The sequence below is a fragment of the Syzygium oleosum genome, unplaced genomic scaffold (genome assembly GCF_021117445.2).
Source record: "Syzygium oleosum isolate NSW1041296 unplaced genomic scaffold, Sole_v2.1 Sole_v2.41, whole genome shotgun sequence".
Taxonomy (NCBI): domain Eukaryota; kingdom Viridiplantae; phylum Streptophyta; class Magnoliopsida; order Myrtales; family Myrtaceae; genus Syzygium; species Syzygium oleosum.
This window is the reverse complement of record NW_026607525.1, coordinates 1690730-1714773: the sequence shown is the minus strand read 5'-3', so window position 1 is coordinate 1714773 and position 24044 is coordinate 1690730. Positions and strand designations below refer to the sequence as shown.

The 24044-nt window shown below is 41.7% G+C and overlaps 2 protein-coding genes, 1 long non-coding RNA gene and 1 other non-coding gene across 5 annotated transcripts; all 4 read left to right on the top strand.

Annotated features, from left to right (window-relative positions):
- Nucleotides 1-1304: 1304 nt before the first annotated feature.
- Nucleotides 1305-1385, top strand: TRNAL-AAG (transfer RNA leucine (anticodon AAG)). The gene has a single exon. It is a non-coding gene; the product is annotated as a tRNA-Leu (tRNA).
- Nucleotides 1386-2519: 1134 nt separating this feature from the next.
- Nucleotides 2520-3378, top strand: LOC115671237 (uncharacterized). The gene is made up of 2 exons (XR_004004584.2): nt 2520-2834; nt 3006-3378. It is a non-coding gene; the product is annotated as an uncharacterized LOC115671237 (long non-coding RNA).
- Nucleotides 3379-13369: 9991 nt separating this feature from the next.
- LOC115671091 (uncharacterized) lies at nt 13370-17503 on the top strand. 2 transcript variants are annotated; one of them, XM_056306062.1, is made up of 6 exons: nt 13370-13523; nt 13658-13790; nt 14237-14340; nt 15152-15296; nt 15378-15518; nt 15638-17503. In XM_056306062.1, exons 1-6 carry the CDS (start codon nt 13483-13485, stop codon nt 17132-17134), a joined length of 2061 nt encoding a protein of 686 aa, XP_056162037.1. In that variant the 5' UTR covers nt 13370-13482; the 3' UTR covers nt 17135-17503. The 2 variants fall into 2 exon arrangements, with proteins under 2 accessions (XP_056162037.1, XP_030448427.2); XM_030592567.2 differs by having other exon boundaries at nt 13371-13523; nt 15632-17503.
- Nucleotides 17504-17641: 138 nt separating this feature from the next.
- Nucleotides 17642-19149, top strand: LOC115671092 (uncharacterized). The gene is given in 3 exon segments (XM_030592570.2): nt 17642-18249; nt 18252-18317; nt 18319-19149. Coding segments are annotated over 3 exon segments (771 nt in total). The 5' UTR covers nt 17642-18060; the 3' UTR covers nt 18835-19149.
- Nucleotides 19150-24044: the final 4895 nt, after the last annotated feature.

The window sequence follows — 24044 nt, the reverse complement described above, 5'->3', positions numbered from 1 at the left end:
GGTATCGAAATCCAGATGAAAATCAAGATAAAACTTTTTAAGGATCTGCTCAGATCCAAAGTACCCTAATGATGGATAAAACCCAAAAAAGTGTCGATTGATATGATGCCACCAAGGCTTGCTATTTCTAGCCATGTGCCTTGTGGGAATTGAACCCAATTTCTTTAACTAGTAACAATTTGATTGGAAGAGAAGGGGGTGGGGGGAGGTTCATTCAACAACATCATATGGTGGTGGGTCACATCCGCGAGTCCTTGACCCCATGATGTGTCGAAATTAGCTTGGAAGCTGAAGATCAAGTAAATATGTCTTGATGTTGACAATTGAGAGAAGGATGGCGTAGCAAGTAATTGGCAAGAAAGAGTCCATGACTATGTTAGCTTTGGAGGTTAGGGTGAAACGCGGTCGATAGTGGTTGGTCCTCAGACCGGGTGGCACTTTTATGTCGCGGTTGACTCGACAATTTCTGGTTATGCATCAATTCGATTTAATATATGACGACACTGTTTACATCTGTTCTTAAATGAACTGCGATTAACAAGGATTAATAGTATGTGGATGCCCTTCTTATGAGAAAATGTACCGTAATGTAATGTTTAAGAGAAAAGCCTCATTCAGGCCCGGACCTTATTGATAAGCACACTTGCGTCCCCCCTAGCCCAATCCGTGCTTAACACCCCTCTTATCAGACCAGAGTGGTCCGACTCCAACTCCATTCGCTCCTCAGATCGCGTTTGAAGTCGAATTAGGGTTTCCAGAAGGGGGAAATTGCTTCAATCCGAGTTGCGAACGATGCCCTTGCGTTCCTCGCGAATCCAAGGACCAAGAGACCCGAGCAATCTTCTTGCTGATTCCATGTCCTTGGCTTGCTAATGTTTGCTGCTATAAGACTATCGGGTGCTCTCGATGTATTCATAATTTAGATGAAAGAAAGGAGTAAAAAACTAAGCACAATCTTGAAGAAAATGGCAGATGGGGCCAAACCCACCATGTGTGGTCAAACTTAATTGGGCCTAGATGAAAAACTGACAGTCACTTCTTCACAGAAGAGCTCGTCAAGAAGATGATCCTACTTTTCAATTTAGGCCCATGGAGTCCAGTCAGATGGATTATCATCATGAGAGTCTATTAACTTTCCCTAATTACGTGCTTAATTAAATGCCCTAAGGGGCACTCATTGACGAAATCTTTATCACGATCACCATCATCGTCAGGTCTAATGGTTGATGAGAATCGTTATTGGTTTGGTTGTATTTGTATATCTCTGCGTTAATCTATATTGTGAGACCAAACGTTACAAGAAGGTTGAGATGGCCGAGTTGGTCTAAGGCGCCAGATTAAGGTTCTGGTCCGAAAGGGCGTGGGTTCAAATCCCACTCTCAACACTATACGTTTTCTTTTCAATGTTTTTATTTTTCTCGCTAATTTTTAATTTTTCAAGCTTGCATGTGCTTGAAAATTCTACTTTTTATTGGCTTGTTGGCTTGATTGAGGTTCTAAAAGATTGTTCTTTCACTCGTTACGTTTATGTTGAAGCAAAACTTCTCTATGAGAGCTTATTATTCAACAGAATCAACATTGGTAGCACAAACCTATAGCTGGCCAATTGAACCATGGCCGAACCAAATGCTGTGAACAAACCTCCCTAGCTCCAATGAACCATTGTTGGGTTATCTCACATTGGTTGTGAAAGGGACCGGTGGTTGTTACTTGTTAGATAATAAGTGTGAGGAAAAGTCTCACCTTAAAGCTAGATTTTGGGGTGAGAGAGACTTAAGACTATCGTATCAGAGCCAGGTTACTAAAAAGTTTGGACCCAACAGTCATACGTGAAATACTGGTTATTGATACTGACCCATGGCACTTTATAAGTGTGCCTCACCCTAAAGCTAGTTTTTGGGGTGAGAGAGGTCTAAGACTACCAACATTGATATCAGAGTGTGAGACTCAAGTTGTTGCTTCTCCGATCAAGGGCTCGATGTGTGAGGAGGAGATTGTTAGGTTAAGGGGCTGAATGTCAGTTTATAAGTGTGAAAGAAAACTTCACCTTTTGAGACGAGAGAGATCCAATCAACCGCTTCCATAATTGATGTGGAATAACTTTAACAGTTCGAGGCTAGGTCGGCTAGTGGTCGCCACCGTGCCATCAACTCAAAGGGGTTGCTAGCTAATTAAAGCTGAGCCATAGGCGAAAAGATTATTGAATAATCATCACTACCTATCAGCAAGCTGATCGACGCAAGAGTTCTTTATTTCTTTTCCACCTCGGGTCCTACCCAGCCACCCGATTTTCTTTTTCAAGTCTCGTGCTTATCGACCCACCAATGCCTTCGCCTTTGAAATCACAATCTTACCTTCTGTCCTTACAAGGAAAACCAAGACTCTTGTTAGCACATCAATTAGCAATAAAATAACTAATTCGAGGAATAGCGAGATCCGATTATCACCCATGTCTCCTGGCTACTACGTAACATGTAAAGATTCGAAATGATACGCACGCGATACGTCCGGCGCATAGTACGAGTTGAATTGCCTCCCGACGTGGCATACGGTCTGCTCTTTCGCCAACAAGCATCGTGTCTTTGATTCTTCTGAACTACCCTTCAGCATTCGTTTGAACTGCGGTTGTCTCCTGAACGGACAACTGCAAAAGCTTTGACTGAACATATGTGCACATGGACGGGTAGGTCTGAACAACCGCTGAAGATCCATAGATAGAGACAAGATCAAAGAACTCATGACCATCTTTCTAAATCTCTCTCTCTCTCTCTCTCTCTGTGCGGACTCCATTGCTAACATCTCTTTCTGGGCCTGAGCTCTCCAATCCAGCCATGGTATGTGCACGCATTCTTTCCTTCTGATGTCTGTTTCGATTGGGTAATCATCAAAAAGATGTCATCAGCTCATTGAGCTGTTGCACAGTTGATGATGGGTTTCGAATCGTGCATGAAAGAGAGGTTTTTTTTGCAGTCTCTAACGACTTTGATGTTCCGATCACTGGTCAGGCTAGTGACGTCGTTCGTCGGTGAGCCCGCCGCCTCCGTGGCCACCATCCTGTACTACAGCACCCTGCTGCCGCAGAGCGTCGTCCTGGAGAGGCTGGTCCGGCACGAGCTGCTCAACCACGAGAACTACTTGTTCCATTTTCTCATCAATTTCTTGAGGTGCTTCTGGTGATGCAGAGTTTTCGGTTTCGCTTTGTTCTTTCTTTTCGGTTGATGTCCCTTGAAAGATTCATTTTCCATGTTATAGAGATGGATAGTCCTCGTTCACTTAATTAGCGAATGTATCGGCGATCGTCATTAACGATGAACGTTTTGATCAATACCTCGAAATCAAATACAGAGTTATATCTCGCAAACTCGAGTTTTATCTTCATTTGGCAACAAAAGCTGCTGAGCAGTATGTTGACTTACTTGTAACATGTGATGGTGAAGAGATCATATATGGAAAAATTCTCTATTTTTCCAGGTAAATGATTTACATTATGATGCGATCAAAAAGTGTGCTTTGACCTAAGATTACAAAGGGCAGCCACTTATTAGACGAAAATTGTCTAAAAGGTTCGAAATATATTGTATGGAGGCGAATTCAGTCATAAACCTTATAATTGTGCCAATTTAGTCGTAACCTTTTGACGATTATCCAATTTAGTCATAAACTTTTTGACGATTTATCAATTTAATCCTAAATCTTTGTCAATTTAGTTCTAAATTTTTTGACGATTTGTCAATATAGTCATTCTGGCAAAATATCCAAATAATAGGTTTAGGACTAAATTGGCAAATTATTAAAAAATTTAGGACTAAATTAGCACAATGCAAGGTTTAATACTAAATTTAGGACTAAATTAGCACAATTGAAAATTTTAAGGCTTGAATTGGCTACATGTACAATAGATTTAGGTTTGGGTAATTATTAGAGGTAATCGGTTCCGATCCGGTCTGGTTTTCAATTCTAAGAATTGGGGATTGAACCTTGGTCCTAGGACCTAGAGTAGTCCAATGAAAAGCAATAAGGCTGCGTTTGGTTCAAAGATTTTGAAGGAGTTTTAGGAAAATGCAAAGCGGTTTAGCTTTAAAGGGCTTTGGGGAAATGCAAAGACCGTTTGGTAAACTTTGCTTTGAAAAGCAACTTTAAGAGAAAAGCTGTTTGGTGAAAACACATTTGGAAAGTCCATTTGGGTGATTAATTTAAAGTTTTAATTTTTAATTGGGTTAAAATTGAAAAAAAAGGTCTGCAACTTTTTTAATTCAAATATCGACAATAATGTTAAAAGATATTGTGTAAATAATTTTATTTAAAAAATAAAATTTATTCTTTTGCTAAAAAATTCAAATGGAAAATTCACATCAAAGTGGTCTCTTTCTTAATTTAAAAAGCATTACAATAATCATGATAACATATGCCCGACGAAAGAAATTCATTATCCTTAAAAATTACAAACATTGTTAAATATTTCCTAAACTTATAGCTATTTGATCACGTAAACGTGCCATGTCGAAGCTAAGTCATCATTTGAGGCACTACTCTCCTCATTTACATCATCGGTATATAAATTGGGATCCAAATCCACTTCGCAAAATGTGCATCATTCACGGCATTTCTTCGTATATAATTATGCAAAGTCATTCTTCTATCACAATTTTCACTTGCTTTTGTATGGATAACTTGGCATGCTCTTTAGAATCTTCCACTTCTTCTTCAATACGCCAAAGGCACGCTCAATCTCTGATCGCAGTGAGGAGTGGGCACGGTTGAACACTTCTTTATAGCCAGTAGGTCTTGACCTCGTTGAAACTCCGGCAAATGATACCTAACTTCTTTGTATGGACCCAAGTAACCTGTGTGATTTGGATATCCAGAATCTACTAAATAGTATTTACCTACACAAAAAATGTAAATTTAATCAACATATACCACATGCATATATTAAAGTATAAAAACCACTAATTCAATATGAGTAAACATATCATCCAATTCAAGGACTTAAAACAACCCATCAAGCAATACTAGCTCCTTAAAACAACCCATCAAGCAATACCAGCTCCTTGGTACTATAACGACGGTTCTACAATCTCTTGGCCAAACAAACCAGAATATCTCCTTCTCAATTTATACAAACTCGCTTCAGTGTTAGTTCCGCAATTCAATAAAATATTGACCAAATAGAGACAGCAAAAGAGGCTAAAGAACAGAGAGACGGGTCTGCAATTCAATAAACTCGCTTGAGTGTTAACTAAACCATCCAAAAGATTCAGAGAACTTGATAACAAGGTAGCCACAAAGTTCACCTCAGGACATTCCTGCTTTCTTTACCATCAGCTTTGGCAATCTTTATGGTTTTGGAATAGGCACTTTTGAAGAAGTGTTAACCTTCGAATCAATAATCTCACTAGCACACTCATTAGCCTTTCCAAAGGAGTCCAGCACAAGGATTGCTGACATCTTTTATCTTTCTATCATCTTTCTACTTTGATTAGTAGTGTAGATTAAGAGCAGCTAATCAAGCTTAGAATTTACGTTTGGCTCAACCAATTTTCACTAATCTTCCCATGAAACAACTCACTGAGAGTACTTTTGCTCGCCCCCAATTTTAGACTTAATGAGTGGTGTAGAACTCAAGTTCCTCCTTGTGCAACAAATATCATTCCTCCGATCACTTTCCATTTACCAAGAAGAAGAAACAAACAGAGGCAATAAAACAGTTTCACAAATAATCACTCGAAACCTCTCTTTTTGTGCCTTCACACCTAATAAAAACAAGGCGAAAAATAACACAAAAACAAGATGAATGAGAGATTGAACCTGCAGGGAGCGTGGTCGAGCGAGGAGTGCCGTCGAGCGGGCGTGTCAGCGAGAGAGAAAACAAAGGAGAGGGAGCGCGGTCGATCAAGCGTGGAAGCGCGAGCGACAAGCGCCGAGCGAGCGCAAGCCTATAAGATAACGCGTGGGAGCGGGAAGGGCGTCGAGCGAGCGCGGTCGATCAAGCACCGATTGAGCGCGTCGAGCGAAAGAAAAACGCAAAAGGAGAGGGAGCAGAGATGTGAGAAAGCGTTGGGTCTAGAGCAACAAAGGGAAGAGACGGGGTTGCAGATCTAGGGTTTTGTTTTTAAAAAAGGGTAAACTTGGATTTTTAGTAAATTTTTGAGGACAAAAAAGGAACTCAGCAAAACTTCATTAAACAAAGGTTTCGGCATTGAAAATGCTTTGAAAGCTCAATGTTAGTAGGTACTAGCATTGAGCTATGCCACATTTCGAGGCCCAACTATTTCACCTAAAAATGAAAATTGGTATGGGCCAGCTAATTGGGCCTAAATGATGAACCTGACCCGATTAGTTCATGGGGTTCAATGAAAAGCAACACTAAATGAGATTAGAAACTGATTTTCAAAGTACCTGTACGACAATCCAGAATAATTGACGGTTCAATCACTAGAAATGAGCTAAATATGGAGATGATCCGAATTTTCCAAAAATATGAACCCAAAAATAATTTTCCAAAAATGATCGTTTCCACGCTTGAAATAATTAGTCAATAGAAATTTTTTTCATTATTCACAACACGAAAAATGTTTTTTGTTCATTCATTTTCTGCGAAAAAAACTCACCCTTAAATTAATTTAGACCTTGAAGAATTACAACATTTCCCTTTGCAATAGATGTATGATTAGCATAATTTTCATAGGTGATCTTTTATTTTAGAAAGAAAAAAGGCCGAATAAGTTGTTGATCAACTGCAAAGTGATGGGCTTAAATGAACAATGAAAAAGACAATTGAAAACCAACCTTAGAAAATTATAGAGACAGTCCAAAATATATTATCTTTTTTTTTGGTGGAATAAAAAATATATTATCTTTTTTAGGTCCAAAAATATATATTACTTTTTTTATAATATATATATATATTACCTTTTCTTTTTACCGATATATATATCCTTAACAAGTGGGAAGTTAGTTATTTCTCCAACTTTCTAATAGCTGACATAAGGTCCGTTTGGTTCAGCATTTCCAATGCTCATTTGGAGAATGCAAATACCTTTAGGTGAAAGTCACTTTAGGGAAATACAAATGGCGTTTGGTAAAAAATCATTTGAAAGCCATTTGAAAAAATGCAATTGTGTTTGGTTATTTTTTTACAAATGAGCTTTGAGAGGTTTTTATTTTTCAAAAAAAAGATACTCTTTGGATGAACAGTTCCGGCGAGGGGCTACAGCCGCCGGCGAGCCAGATCCGGCGCCGGCGGCCGTCGCTCGACCTCGGGCGGCGGTCGCGCGGCGGCGGCCCTCAGGCGACGGCCGCTGGGTCACGCGACCTCGAGGCCAGGCGGAGTCGCCCTCGAGGTGGCGACCCGGGCTGACCCAGCCTTAGGTCGCGCGACCCTGGGCGGCCGCCGCGAGGGTGGCAGCGACCCCGAGCGGTGGTCGCGCGACCCGGCGACCGGCTGGATCGCTGACCTCGGGCGACACCGAGGTCGCGCGACCCAGCGGCCGCCGCCCGAGGGGTAGCCCGACCCGGCGATGCCGCCGCGCTGGGCGACACCGAGGTCGCGCGACCCGAGGCGCCGCCCGGGTCGCTCGACCTCGGCGACACCCGAGGTCGCGCTACTCCCGAGGTCCCCGGCGACCCGCCGCCTGGGTCGCGGACCTCGGCGCGCCCGAGGTTGAGCGCCGAGGCGACTCCCGAGGTCGGTGGTCGCAGGCCGTCGGTAGCCGCGACTCCCGGCGGTGGTCGTCGGCCGGGCTAGCCTCAGCAATGTCGGCGGGCTGCAGGGAGAAGACGAACAGGTTCCGGTGAAACGATAAGCATTTGCATTTCGAAAATGAGCATTCCCAATGGACCTTTCAAGGTGCTTTGGTCAAATGAGCATTGGAAATATAATTGCATCTCCCCAAAGTGAGTAAAAAAATTTGCCAAACACCATTTGCATTTGGCCAAGGACCTTTAGAGCCCAAATGAGCATTGGAAATGCTGAACCAAACGGGGCCATAGCTGTTCTTTCCGGACTTGGTCTTGCCTAGGTTGTCGTCTTCCTATATAAGAAAAAATTATTAAAAAAATAAAAAGAGTTTGCCCCGTATTTAAATTACATTAAAATGCAAAATAATTCGTAAGATTTTTCGTGATTGACGGTTTTTCTTCCCCCGGTTAGACAGAGAAATCTGTACTCCTCCACCTGAACAACTAAAATATAAATAAAAAATAAAATGCCCTATTAATAGAAGAATTTGTTATAATCTTTTCCTAGAAATGTGGTCATGTGAGAATTAATGCAGCTCAGCTTGGTGGACAAAAAAATTATGTGTGTAAGATTATACATGATTTCAACTAGATTTTCATTGCTGCAATTACTTTAACTATATTTCGGAATAAATTATATACACTAGATTAAGTACGAAGAAAAATGTTTCTTTTTTTTTTTTAGGATTTTCGCGAATATTTAATTAAGTGGATATGCAGTGGGTAGTTATTAAAATACGTGTGAATTGAATTTTGTGTGTGTATGTATATATTGGTTTTGATGGTGGAGGAGAAAATTGAGTGGGTGGGTGGTTTTTTTTTTTCTTTCACTATTTAAGTGGGTGGTTATTGAAAGTGGAGGACATGGTGAAGAAAGCAGTGGGCGACTCATAACTCTGTGTGCGCGTGTGTGTTGAGTGTGATTAGTGATTACTCAACTAACCTTGAACCCGACTTCTTCGGTGGATAATTGAATTGGGAGAGAAAAATACTAGAAGCGTCAAAAGTTGTGTACGACGCTCACTTTAGTGACAAAAGTTTTTTTTTATCGCTTAAGTGCAAAATCAAAGAAAAAATTATCACTTAAGTGTCAAATCGAAAAAAAAAAACGATCGCTTTAATTGATTACGTGGCATTTTATAATTAAATTTGTTAATATGACTTGATATATATTTTTTAAAAATTCACTCCACGTGGACATCCAAAACGACGTCGCACAATCCAACTGGCACTGAAGTGATCATTTTGTAATAATAACTAGCACTGAAGTGATCACTTAAAAAAAATTTGACACTTAAACGATCACTATTTATAACTTTTAGACGACGTCGTTTATGAGTTATATGCTGACCGGGCACGCCGGCGAGCCACGTAGGATTAAGAAATTAATAAAATATTACTACGTAAGATTTCCGGCAATCCATATCGGATTTGGCACTTAAGTGATCGTTTTTTTTTGTAAATGGTACCTAAGTGATCCGAAACAAACTTTTAACACTAAAGTGAGCGCCGTATACAACTTTTGGCACTTCTAGTGTCTATCTCCTCTTGAATTGGTCAAATGTGATAAGTGCAAAAAGTTAAATGCTTTCATAGTAAATAGAAAGATCCTCTTCGCCACATTTTTTTTGTTTTATTAAAGTTTCTTCGATAGAGAAGAAGAATCGATGAAAAATGAAATGGAGTTAGAGTTCAATTGTCGCCGCTTTTGATTTCATGTCTCGTATTTGGACGTGGCTTGTCGTGCCATATTATTTAGCGGCAAATCGAGTTCAGCGTGCTACACTCAAAAAACTAAAAATTATAACTCAAAAACGAAAGATTATGAATTAGTTTTAAAGTCCAAAGTGAAATGCCAATATACTTTTGTATATCTAAGAATCGTGGAAAAATACAAAACATAAGAACCAAAGCAAAACAAAGCATCTTCGATTTGCTTTGATTTTTTACTTGCTTTCGTGTATGAAAGTGTAGTAGAAGCGTTAAAATTTACTGGGCATATCGTGGATAAATATCGAATTTATTAAAATCATTCAATCAATCACGCTTTCTAAAAGCTGACAAAACTGTCCTGTCCGTACTCATCAGGCCTTGCCGAGGTTGTCGTCCTGCTTCATGAGAGAAATAATTAAAAAAAATTAAGTTTTCACCGAATTTAAATTAACAAAAAATGCAAATACTTCGTGAAATCTAAAAATTCTTTGTCGTTGTCGGTTTTTCTTTCCCCTATTAAACAGAGAAATAGATAACTCTGCCACCTGAACAGCTAACAACATAAATAAAATAAAAACGCCCAATTAATAAAAGGATCCGTTGCTGGATTCTTCTTCTAGATGGGGGCCATGTAGCGGATAGAACAGAAAAAAATCACACGAATAATCTTTAAATTTTGACCCGATATGTAATGTGGTTCCCGAACTTTTAATTTGTCCAATGCGATCAATGAACTTTGGCCGAATGTGCAATGTCGTTCCCGAACTTTTAATTTGTTCGATATAATATTTAAACTTTTGATATATGTTCAATTTAGTCCTTGAGTTATATGAAAATGTTCAATATTGTCATTCCATTAATTCAAATTTAGGGACAACATTTTGGGGATTACATTGTACATTGGGCCAAAACTTATGGACCATTTGTGTAATTATTGCAAAAAAGTTATACATGCTAGATCGTGTATGAGTAAATTAGATTTACATTGCTACTGTAACTTCAACTTTATTTCAAAATAAATTTTGTGACTCGGTTAATTCACTTTTTGTATAGTGCTCACGTTGTTTCACGAATGATTTATCGAGAATTAATCTTTTCGTGAATATTTAATTACGTGGAGATGCAGTGCTTAGCATGGATTGAGTACAAAAGAAAAATGAATCTTTTCTTAAGGATTTTCGTGAATATTTAATTACGTGAATATGCAGTGGGTAGTTATTAAACGTGTATGATTCGAATGATTATTTGATGAAGAGAGAGTGGTGTGTATTTTCAATTTTTATGGTGAAAATCGAGTGGGTGGGCGGTTTCTTTCTTCTTCTTTTTTCCCTACTTTTTTTTTTCTTTTTTTCACTATTTAAGTGGGTGGTTATTATATATATAATTGAGTGGGTGAGTGGTTTCTTTCTTCTTCTTCTTTTCACTATTTAAGTGGGTGGTTATTATATATATATATATATAGTGAGAATTCTTGATTTCTCTCAACATCTCTCTCAATTTGTAAATCCAGGATTTGAATTTGGAGAACCAGGGCCTCAACTAACACTAAGAACTTTTCATATCGGCGGAGTATTCACAGATGGTACTACCGAACATGTTCGAGCCCCCTCTCTAATGGAAAAGTCAAATTCAATGAGGATTTGGTTCATCCCACAAGTACGCGTCATGGGCATCCTGCCTTTCTATGTTCTATAGACTTGTATGTAACTATTGAGAGCGAAGATATTCTACGTAACGTGACTATTCCACCAAAAAGTTTTCTTTTGGTTCAAAATAATCAATATGTAGAATATATATATATTGAGTGGGTGGAGGGTTTCGCTTCTTCTTTTTCATCGCTATTTAGGTGGGTGGGTATTGAAAGTGGAGGCAATGGTGAAGAAGAAGGCAGTGGGTGATTCTTCATAAATGTTTGTGTCTAATTAGTGATTACTCAACTAGACCTTTATTTTGTTTGCCAAAAAAAAAAAAAAAAAACTAGACCTTCATTTGTACTATCTTTTCAAAAAATGAACCGGACTTCTTTAGTAGGTAACAATTGAGTTGCTCATATATGATACTTCAAAATACATATCGCTTCTTTTCTTTTTTTAAAGTTTCTTCGATAGCAGAAAAGAATTGATCAAACGTGAAATGGAGTTATAATTCAATTGTTGCCGCTTTCGATTTCACGTCTCATATGTGGACGTGGCATGCCGTGCCATATTATCTAGCAGCAGATTATGTTCAGTGCGCTGCACTCAAGAACTAAAGATTTTGAAGCAGCTTTAAAGTCCAAACTAAAATTTCAATATACTTTTTTTTGTATATCTAAGAAATCGTGGAAAAATTTCGAAACACAAGAACCAAAACGAAACAAAGCATCTTCAAATTACTTCGATTTTTCACTTTCTTTCGCATCTTAATAGTTTACCCAAAAAAAGAAAGTATACAGAAAAGCCTTGGAATTTAATGCGCAAGGTCGTGGATGAATGCCGAAAATTTATCGAAATCGGTTAATCGAGCATGCTTTTTTTATATTGTCATGTGCTATTTAGGATTTTAAATTAACTATGATCCCTCTCTCAATGAAAGAAGCCAAAAAATAAATAAATAAATATATAATTAAGGACCAAAGTGGGACTAAAACACCCCCACTTAATTAGCATTAAGATATGCGGTCCAGCTCAAGAGATTCCTTGCGCCATCATTTACGGTTCGCCCCACATCACCATCATCATCATCCACTCCTCATCCATTTGACCAGCTGAAAGTCCCCACATCCAACGGCAAACTATCCCTTTCTCTTTCCACCCAAACCCGGCCACGGTTCTTTTGTCCTTTTCCTGTACTACCCCTTCTGCTTTTTTTTTTTTTTTTGAAATACGTGTATCGGGAGCCCTCAAACTTATCCCGATAACTATTCATTTCCAACGGCAAAGTTCTTTTGTCCTTTTCCCGTACTTGTTTTTTTTTTTGGGTAAGCGCATACGCTGGCGGCTTTCAAAAAATTGAAATCAAGTCGTACAACTTGTCACAAAAGTGCAATCGAGTCCTAAAATTTAAAAAGAGTGTAATTAAGTCCTAAAGTTTTCTGAAACTTATAAAATTTGATCCAATTGAGTCCTTCTATTGATTGCATTTTTCGAAAGTTTTGGGACTCGATTGTACTTTCGCAACAAGTTTTAGAAATCGATTGCACTTTTTAAAATTTTTAAGATTCGATTACACTTTCACGATAAGTTTTAGGACGTGATTGCACTTTTTGAAAGTTTTAGGGCTCAATTGTATTTTCATGATAAATTTCATGACTTAATTTTACTCATCACTTTTTTTTTGTCAAGTTCCCCTTCATTTTTGGTCCACGCCTCGGCAGGAGCGTCACGTCACTGACTTCAGGTGAAATCCGACCGATATGATTATTATTAAAATTCCATGCGGAGGTTTCGTATCACATCCGAGCAATCAAAAGAGTTTGGAACTGCGCCGGAAATCCAAGAAGATATGTTTTAGGATTGAAATTGATACTTTCCCAAAGAGATGGACCAGGCTTGGGTGCCGTTCCACCCTAGTTCGAGAATCTTCCCCCGAAAATAAGATGATCAATAAAAATCATTATTCGATAAAGATCTAAGAAATTCTCGTGTGCAATTTAACAATGAATATTTAGGATTGACCTTAAACTCTTCGAAATAAAAAAAAAAAGAAAAAACAAGAACATGGGGTGGCGGGGGAAGGGGGCGAGGTCATTATCGTAACTTCGAGCTCCGCTCGCTGTCCCACTCGCCGAGTTGAGGCCCAGTTTTTTTTTTGAAAAAAGTGCCTGCTGCTCACCACTGACTCATCTTCTTCTCCTTCTTCTCTCTCTCTCTGCGTTACCGTGCAATTTTCAGTCTCTCTCTCTCTCTCTCTCTATCTCTCTCATGCCCGAGCTCGATCTGCATCGGAGCACGGTGCATTGCTGAGCCGCTCTCGCCGGAGGAGTCGCCGCCGCCGCCGACGACGACGACGGAGGGAGCGATCATCGCTCCGCTGCCCGGTCGGGGAACGATGCTGGACGGCTTGCTCGGCCGCGGCTTTACCGCCAAGTGGTTAGCCCCCAGATCTCTTCCTCTCCTCTCTCTCTCGCTCTGTTTCTTTTGGTGTGCGTATAGGGAGCTGTCCTTGTTCTGTTTCCGTGTTCGGGGGCCGTGACTTTGGCCGGTGCCTTTTGTTTTTGGGACAGTAAATCGCTGATCAAGCTGACGAGATCGAGGATCGATGTCATACGGAGGAAGAGGCAGGCGACGCAGAAGTTCCTGAAGAAGGATATGGCCGATCTCCTCGCTAACGGCCTCGATGTCAACGCTTACGGACGGGTGAGTGATTCCGGTGCGCTGCTGCTCCCTCGATGCTGCGATTCCGGTCCCTTTTTCGGCGTGGCCTGATTTGGAGGCGATAGTAGTCGCCCGGTAAAGAATGACGGCGTGAACGCTGCGAGGAGATGGCGATTTTTGGGACATTTGAATCGTTCTTTGAAACTTGTTTTGCTTCTTACAAACGGAACGGGAGGGGAAAAAATCGAATCGCTATCGTGTCCAAATTATTTGGAGTTGCGAAAGTGCTAAAAGGTGCAGTTGCATTTAGAGGTAGAATTAAGAGAATGTAGAATGGACAACGGTTGTTTTTGCCATAGATCTTGAGTGGAAATTGTTTATTTCTTTCGGTATTGTGCTTAACATCGGTATGTTCGATTGCTCCAACTGTTTCTTGCGTGTGCGTGCCATCCTTAAACGAGTTATCTCTGTGGTGAATGCTGGAACAGGCTGAAGGGCTTCTGGTTGAATTGACGCTCTCGTCATGTTACGATTTCGTCGAGCTGTGCTGCGAGTTCTTGCTGAAGCACATGTCGACAATGCAAAAACAGAGGTATGCCCTTCAACTCCGAGGATATTGCCATACTTTAGCAAGTAATTGGTGGAAATAGTTCATCTTTTTTGAGAAGGATTGCAGTCCGTAGCTCTTTAACTCAACTATTCTTACTTTGCCACGGAAAAAGAGACACGACTCTTTTCTAAACTCCCATTTGCCAATATATCCTGTAAATAAATATCCTGCGACCATGCCCACTTGGTACATAGACCGTGATAATTGAGTTGCTTAGTCTCATGGAACATGCAAGTCAAATTGACATCAGTTGGGGATGCTAATGAGCAACTGGTGTTGCTATGTAGCAAGTCGCCGATGTTTATTTACAGATGCTGTTGCTCTTTCTGAAGCAAGCATTCTGATGAACGACTATACCTTTTTGAAGTTACATGGTATATGAACTCTGCATTTCTTTTTGCCAGGTATTGCACTGCAGTTATTAGTGGTCATTGGCTTGAAGACTACTTTCTTATTTTCCTCTATATATATTTCTTCCTAGCTGTTGAACATCTTTGTCGAGAAAACATTCTTCTATCAACTGAAACGCCAAAAAGAAAATATATGATAATTGCAAGACAAAAAGGGTGGCGATTTCCATGATGTCAAACATTACCACTGGGAGAGCGACAATAAAACCTTATTTTTTACCGGTTAAATGCTTTCGTCATGAAGTACTGGGATATAAACTCTGCTAGAGCTTTAGCGTGTTACCTCTTAACTCTTCTGACCAAAAACTGTTCTTGCTGTTTTACACTAGACTGAAGCATTTTTAGGTAAGATAATCATTCATTTACTGCATTGTTCTTTTCAGTGAATGCCCAGAGGAATGTCGAGAGGCCGTATCCTCCCTGATGTTTGCTGCTGCAAGATTTTCTGATTTGCCAGAGTTGCGTGACCTTAGGAAGATTTTCCAAGAGAGATACGGAAATTCCTTGGACTGTTTCATAAATCAAGAGGTACTCCCTACCTCAGATGATGCTCGCTAAGCTTTTAATTTGCGGCTTTGCTATGTTACTAATTACCTGAAATACTCTCAGTTTTCCAATAAATTAGCTGGAATCCCTTCTACTCTGGAAAAGAAAGTTAAGCTAATGCACGACATAGCATCAGAGTTTTCGATACGGTGGGATTCAAGGGCTTTTGAACAGAGAATGTCCAGAACCTCTTCAACTGTCCAGGTAAGCTCTTGCGCTTTGGTTGTATTCGAGTGTTAGACTATCATTACATGAAAAGCTAAGATGATCTCTAAGCGCATCTATTCATAACCTGACTCTAATTGTGTGTCTTGCAGGAACAGCCAAAAGATCACGGACTTTCCAATGCCACTGATTACTCTAAATTAACGAATGCCAAGTATATACCTTTAAAAGGAGAGAATCTGAATTTCCCCCAAAAGCAAAGTTTTGAAGAAGTGGATGAAGGGCAGAGATACCGCAATAACATGGAAGCCAGTGGCTTTAGAAGAAATGGCCTCAATCCTCAACCAAAGCTTGAATCAACCGGCAACAAGCGGAATGCGTTTGAGGACGTTGTCATCTCGAGGAAAGATGATCATGATACCCAACAAGGAAGGACTGGTCTTCCCTCTTATAAAACCGAGGAGGGTACTATCTTGAAAGCTTCATCTCATGAAAGACGACACAAGGATGCTAATGGTACTCCACGAGGAAGGCTTGGCCACAGCTCTTATAAAATCGAGGAGGATAGTAGCCTGAAACCAATAAACTCAGGTGCTTCATCTCATGAAAGAGCATATAAAGACACTGATGGTGGATTGAAGCACCAGAACAGAAGGGAGAGAACTGTCCCAGAAAGGGAGCACAGGGATGGTTCACTTCACCGGAAACAAGGCACGCTGCCTAATTCTGCTGGAACCTACATGAAGACAGATGTTAGGGATGCCCCATCTGCTAATGACGATAATGGCAATGAAGACCGTGCTGCCAACTCATTGAGAAAGGCCAAGGGAGAAGAGATAGATAGGTCATACTGCAAAAGTCCCCTGCCACCTCCTTATGTTAAGCCAAATGTTAAACCCCCGAAGGATGGCAAGTATGGATCCAAATCGGAGTTTAGTTTTGAAGGCTCGAAAGTGCCTTCAATACCTAAAAGCGAAATTCCTGGTCCATTTATTCAGAAAGTCCATTTAGGTTCATCTTGTCCTGATGATGAGAGAAAGGATGTTGGGCTGGTAAGAGCGACCAGTCATGGTGATAATGAACAGCTCCGTTACCAAGATAACATGCCTGGTTATCCCATCCCAAAACCAAAATCAGCAAGGCGGAAACATTCAAAATCACGATCTGCTCATGACGAGATTGATTACGAGGATGCTCATACTGGAAGAAGACCATCAAGAAGTAGGAGAAAAGATGATTCGAGACGTGGCCTGCAGATACTGTTTGATGATGAGCGTGACCAGAAAGATGAGGAGGAAAGGATCATTGACAAGCTGTTGATGCACTACAGTAAGAAACCTTCTGCCCATGAACCTGGAAAAGTGAGAAGAAGTAGTAGAAGCCGTCGTGCTCATGGCTCAGGCGCTGATGTTGGTGGGTCCCCAGTTGATAGTAGCAGGCCTAAGTACGATGAGGATTCGGAAATCGTTTCACTTCCTCCACGATCAGTTTCCCTCCCGCGTGAACAAACAACAGCCCCATTGGCGCCAGCCAAGGTTTTTGCTCGTGCTGCTTCATTTCAGCCTGACAGGCCCAACCCGGCACGGCACGTGCATCCAAACTTGCCAGATTATGATGATTTGGCAGCTCGAATTGCAGCATTAAGAGGAAGTTAAGCGGATCCATCGGCAGAATGATACACTACTGTGACACTGTCCTGGGTTACATCAGATCTGCCTGCATTGCCACCCAGTGTGTTCTACCATCTCATGAAGATATTATTAGCAATTTTACACGCCGAGCACCGTCGAGCAAAGTGCCTCCACAAGATTGTTTAACACATCGGATTGTACTTAGTCTTAGAGCATTTGCATTTGCGAGAGGCAAACTCACTTTTCTCCGTAGTGGCCTACCGTTCAGTTATTCCACGAACCCGATTGTCGAGGGAAAATGATGTTGTGGTAGTGTTTCCTTGGCATTTCATGATATAGCACTCTGTTCTACTGATTGATATATACAGGACAGAAGTAGAATTGATTGTGCCAGTGTTGCTACTTGTACCGGAGTCTCACCTTTAAAAAGCGAGTTCAGTAGTCTTAGATTCATTTTTGACTTTTGCCGCAAAGCGTTATTAGTAGCAGGCATAGCATATGACCAGGTCAGTGTTGAAGCGGAGCATGTTGCGTTGGTTGCTCTTGTTATTTGTGCTTATTTCTCGGTGGTTTTTCCTGCTGCATCTTTGTATGATGTTTTTGACTTGTTGAAACGAAGAGCGTTGCATAAAGTAAACGTCGTGTTGTTGTCAGAGTCAGACAACCCCAGAAACAGAAGCCTCTCAAGTGAAGTGTGCCCTCCCAAAACATTCCAGAGGTCCAATGCCGTGCAAGATTCGCCTTTCACCGAGTCCCTCTTTTCCCTTTTAGAGGAACCCAGAGCCACTTTCCCCCCAAAATCAACTTCTTATACCCCTGTACCCTCCATAAAATATCTCTCTCTCTCTCTCTCTTCCTCTACGCTCGTTCTTCAAAAAGCATCCAAACCTCTCTCTAGACTCGTACACATACTCTTAGAGAGAGAGAGAGAGAGAGAGGGAGAGGGAGAGATGAAGGGGACATCGCAGGTGATCATGGGAGCAACGCTGGTGATGGCGGGAAGCCTCGCCATCGTGCTGGGCCTCGTCCTTGTTCTTCTGGCCGAGCTCTACTGCTCTCTCCTGCTTCGCCGGCGCAGGCTCCAGAAGACCGCCGCCACCTCGAACGCCCCGGTCTCCGCCCCTCCCACCGCCGCTAGCCCCCTTTCCGATCCCCTGCCGCGCGCTTCTCATCTCAGCAGCTTCTACGCGCAGGGCGTCCTCGATGCCCCCCGGAGCCTCCTGTTCCCCGCGGTTTCCCCCGACCCCAGCCGGGCAGAACCGAAGCCGAGCCCCCGCCAAATCGGTCTCGCCGCCGCTTCTTCCCCGAATTTCGCCTCCGTTAGCATGGCGCAGCATGTTCAGAACTTCCCCGCGCAAGGAAGTTACAACTGCGGGATTACATCCGAACATTTGGTTTACATATCGAACCCCATCTACGACAATGACGTGAACTGCCCGAATCGGCAAGTGAACACTCCATTTGAGACTCCGGACTCGTCGCCGTCGAGGTTAGAGGCCGGGGCTTCTTCCAGCGACGATGACAGCAGAGACATAGAAGAGGCGGAACCGTCGTCCGCCACTCCTCCATTGACCCCAATGAAGAAACTCCCCGCTCAGGCCTGCTCTGTTTCATTAAGAGATGCAGGGTCTCTGTGCACATCAGGGAGCGACTCTCATTCGCATAGCAACAATGGCCTCTCGTTCTCGTCCACAGGAACGCCATCTACTTCTCCTTCATGGTAGTTTAGCTCAGTTTAGTTCAGTACATTTTCTGCAAAAAAAGAAGCGTAGAAATCTGCTAGAAAATCTGCTCTGTTCCACAACTTTTTGGAGTTGGGTGTTACGTACATCAGCAAAGTGATGGTCAATGGAGGGTGGGTTTCGCTACTTTTTTTCTTTGCAGGCATGCACATTGGGCTCGCCCACCTAAGCCACGCTTGTACTGACTGAAACTGCTCTGTTTTTATTTTTTCTCCTTGTTGTGACTGCTTGCTCCTTTTCTTTTTCTTGGTATACGTCTCTTCTGTAAATTAGCAGAGGGGCAGTGCTTTTACTTTTGACTTTGGTTTCGTTCTGACGTGCGTGGGCGTATTTGGAAAGCTAGTAGTATAGTACGTCGTCCCAGCTTCTTCTTATCTCAGCAGAGGTCGTAGGTATGAAGCAGGCAGGCTTTTCTTGTCCATCGTTGGTTGGCCCGTGTTGGGATTACGATACAAGAGTTGGCATGTGAACCGCGATGGAGTGTTAAAAAAAAGTGAACAAATTGGGGTAGAAAAAGAAGCCAACGCGTCGTTGTTTTTCATGGTTTTGTTGGTTCCAACGCACAGAAGCCAAGAAACGGAGCTTTGTCCCCACCCGCGAGGCTCTTGTCCCCTGCGATAACGATGGAGTTACCCTCTTTGGATTCCAACTGCTCCCTGCATCGAACATGATATTTGGTATCCATTGGTTTATTTGAGTAATGGTTGGGAACAACGCTTGCGAATTTGCGCACTAAATAAGGTCGTGTGCTAATTGTGTGTGTGGATGTTCAAATGACACAAGTGATCATACTTTAACGTTCAATCAGCCTGTAAAATCATTTTATACATCAGTCTTTTAGAACGGACCCGAGTAAATCCTTGAGAGGTTTCATCTCGGTCTTCGTCCGGACTTCGGGATTACCGGGATGTAAAACCACTAGAGTATCCTTTCCCTGTGGAAGACAAAGATACAGGGGGGAAATTGGGAGTGCGAGGTGTGCGGACACCGGTACCTTAAAATAAGTAACGCGTCCGCCCCAGCCCGTGCCGAGCTCGTTACTGTTCACCCGGGCCATTTTGAGCCCGTGCGGGTTTGTCCCAAGCCAAATTTAGGTAAGTGACTTCCTAAACCTTACCTAGTATAATGTGTATTATTAGACTTGTTTAGGGGTCGATTAGTACCAGTTTAGTGGCTAAGTTAAGGCTATTATTGATATTTGCATGTGGTCCATTGGTAGGCTAAATTGCATTGATATTGTGGCTAGTTGGTGGATTAAATTGGGGTGATTTGTGGCTAATTTAGTGACTGATTGAAATGGGTTCGATGATTGGGCTGTCGTGGTGCTTATGGGTGAATTGGATATTTGAATGTGGCCGGCTTGAACGCCAGATTGGTGGGCTAGTGTGGCGAGCTTAGGACTTGAAATTGAGTATGTGTAATGTGTAAGATTGATGGTTGGGCAATGTGGTTAAATTGTGATGCTTTCTGGAATGAGTTTGATATTTGCATGGATTGATTGGGATGATTGGCGATTGAGCTTATTAAGGTGTGGTTTGATTATGTGATTGGCATAGAATTGGTGGAATTGTGAGGCGTGTGCGGGCTGAATTGATTTGTGGGTAAGATGCGTACGTTTGAGCAATATTTGAGCTTGTGAATGACATGGATAGTGAATGAATGCATTATGTGACGCATGTGCTTGGTTGTGGGAGGCAGATAGACCTGAGGCGTGTTTACGCGGGTCATTGGACAAAACCCGGATTGATCGGAGGGCTGCCAACCTGAGGCGTGGTTACGCGGGTGTGGTGAAAAAGGCAAGAAAAGACCTGAGGCGTGTTTACGCGGGTCATTGGAAAGAAAGAAATGTCTTGAGGCGTGGTTACGCGGGACTGAGCCCAGATTGATCGGAGGGCTGAGCCTGAGGCGTGTTTACGCGGGCTGTGAGAAAGGACCTGAGGCGTGTTTACGCGGGTCGTGAGAATGGGCCTGAGGCGTGTTTATGCGGGCTGTGAGAAAGGACCTGAGGCGTGTTTACGCGGGTCGTGAGAATGGGCTTGAGGCGTGTTTACGCGAGCTGTGGAAGGAAAGTTGGGCCTGAGGGGTGTTGACCCAGGTCATGAGAAAGTTGGCTGGACCATGCATGTTGCATAGTGTTTGATTATGGGGTGAATACTGCTAGGCATGGTATGAGACGTGCCCAAGTGGTTTTACCTTATAATCGGGACACGCGCGAGTGTGGATGCATTATGCATGGGAAATCTCTGTGTGTTCCGAGTACATGTTGTGCTGGATGTGTTTTAGTGTTTGACTGATATGCAGAGTTGGCGTGTGCATGGAGGCGAGGTATGTATGTTTATGTGAGTTCTAGTATGTCGATTGTTAGATTGCATGTTGAGACTCGTCTGGGTACACATTGGCCTACGTGGGGTTTAGGTTGTCTACTTATTGAGATTTATCTCATCCTCCGTTATTAAATATTTTCAGGTTTGGAGTGACGAACAGTCGTCACATGCGATTCGGAGACCGGGAGTGGTGTTGGATATTGATGCTTCATCCCTTTTGTGGATGTCCCCTTTTTGTATAGTGAAGTACGCTACCCAACCACTGCCCCTTTTGATGAATGTGATTTAATGTTATGTTTATGGATGTTGTAAGCAACTGTTTGATTTATGCAAGTGCTATCCCGTCGTCATTGGTTATTGTCTGTGTTGATTTAAATTCGCTTCCGCTCGTGGTTTAATTTGGGTGTTTCGTTTGGGTCGGCGATGCGTCCTAGGACATCGCGTTTATTACGACCGTTGGAGGGTTGTCGCGAGCTCGTTGGGGCTCAGGGCGGGACATGGGAGGTGCCAAATTAGGAAAGAATGCATTATCTAGTTAAGTTGGGGGAGGATAAAGTTAATAGCTTTAAAAATTATGGTCATAATGAAGATAAATAATTCGACGTTTGGTAGTCATGATCAAATTCAAAATAGGATAAAAATTTATCCTATTTTGTGTTTGGTTCCTACCTAAGATAGGATAAAGTTGGATATAAAAAAGATATAGCCCGGATAAAATTATTTTATGAGGGAGGTGGGATAAAGGTAGATAGGATTTCTAATATCCATAATATAAAAGTTATTTTTCTCAAATAACAAATTTCTTAAATTAATAAAATTAAAATTATATTTGAACATAAATTATATTTGAATTCTAATATAAAAACTCAAAATAACAAAAAAATAACAACAATTTCATTTTTATTTCTTTCTATCTTATAATATAAATTCAATATATATATATAGATATATTTAGTATTTATATTTATTACATACTTTAGGTATTTTAGTATTTTAGGTATATTAGTATAGTTTACTATTTAATAAAATTTTATTAGAGAATGATGGAGGGGGGAAAAAGAAATAAAAAGGTGAGGGAAAAATAATAAAAAAATAAGCAAAGAAAAATGAAGTAGGCAAGAGTTTCGTGAGAGATTGTTACAATCTCTATTTGTGTAATTTTTAGGTTTATTTACACTGATATGCCATTCATACCAAATAATGGATATGATAAAATGTGAAAATATCCGGCTTTATTACTGCGATTCACCAAACAGTAGACATGATATGTCAAAAATAAGAAATTTTTTACATATCACATATTCTCTTAATCCAAATTAGGAATTAATATGTTTCTTATTCTTGCAAGAGTGTGCCTTAATTCCTCACCCTATATAAACCCCCTTTCTCCAAAGATGAAGGATAATTGAACACTACTAGGGCTGTCAAATTGGTGGGTCGGGTCGGGTTGGGTTTGGGTCGGATCCAAAAGGGTTTAATCCATATTGACCCATTTAACTCATTTTGACCCATTTTCATGCAATGCAAAATTAGTGACCCATACCCGACCCAACTTATATTACCAAAATAGATTAATATATAACCAAATTTAGGAAAACTCATACCCATATATTTAGTCCACTTTAAGCTTTTTACGTGTATATGTTATTTGGATAAAAACTTCACATCAAACGAAAAAAACAAATGAAAAAATAAATAAAATAAAGAACGTAAAAAACATATAATTTGAAAATTGGCAATTTAAAGCAAAACAAAAAATTGAAAGGGCATTTTATTAATCTTATGGTGTGGCAAAAAGAATTCCAAAATACTAATATAAAAATATAAACGTTAAAAAGTTAATTTCCTAAAAAAGAGAAAAAAGGAAATTTTAAAACACAAGAAGACAAAACCGCGGCGTGGAACAGCAATTGTGGAGATTGTGGGGGTGTTTGGTTCAGCTTTGGGAAGGGGCTTTGAGCCTCGAAAGCCCCTTCCCAAGATGCTGAAGTGTTTGGTTCAGCATTTGACCTAGCATTGGCCAAATGCTAGCATTCCAAATGTTGAAAGCCCAAGGCTGGTCCGGACCAGCCTTGGGCTTTCAGCATTCCACGAATGCTACTGTTCACTCTTTTTTTTTTTATTTTTTATTTATTTAAGTTAGGGTTTGAAGCTGCTGTTTTTCTTCGGCGAGGGTGGCCGGCGAGGGTGGCCGGCGAGGGTGGCCGGCGAGGGAGAAGGGCCGGCGAGGTCGCCTGGGGTCGGGCGACCGCCCAGGCGACCACCCAGGCGACGCCGTCGCTGGGGTCGCTCGACCCAGGCCGTCGCCGCCTGGGTCGCGCGACCTCGGCGACGGCCCCGGGTCACACGACCTCCCGGGCGACGGCCGCCTAAGTCGCGCGACTCAGGCGGCCGCTTGGTCCCGAGAACCCTCGCCGAGGGTCGCCCGACCTCGGGCGATGGCTGCCGGCCCCAGATCTGGCCCGCCGGCGGTCGCCCGACCTCAGGCAACGGCCGCCGGCACCAGATCTGGCTCACCGGCGGCCGGCCGGTGCCTGCTCCGACGAAGGGTAATAAGTTAGGTTTTTTTATTCCCAAAGTCAATTTGCAAAAAAATTTCACCAAACACTATATTTTGATCAAAGTAGCTTTACAAAATATTTTTACCAAACACCATTTGCATTTTCCTAATGAGCTTTCACCCAAAGGTATTTACGTTCCCCCAAGTAGAATTTTCAAAGTTGAACCAAACAGGCCCTGTAAAGTGTCGTCTTCTTCCCCAACCAGCATATGCACGCCACTTCTTCCGCATAGCCTTTGGTCACTTGGTCACGCCAAGACTACCCTTGCCGCACTGCAACCCTCATCTGGCCGTCGCCTTCTTCAACC

What these genes read in the sequence shown, in the direction of transcription:
- LOC115671091 (XM_030592567.2), top strand. Translation starts at nt 13,483, where the DNA reads ATGCTGGACGGCTTGCTCGGCCGCGGCTTTACCGCCAAGTG. An exon ending in CGCGGCTTTACCGCCAAGTG is followed by an intron (nt 13,524 to 13,657) that starts GTTAGCCCCCAG and finishes TTTTTGGGACAG; the next exon opens with TAAATCGCTGATCAAGCTGA. An exon ending in TCGACAATGCAAAAACAGAG is followed by an intron (nt 14,341 to 15,151) that starts GTATGCCCTTCA and finishes TGTTCTTTTCAG; the next exon opens with TGAATGCCCAGAGGAATGTC.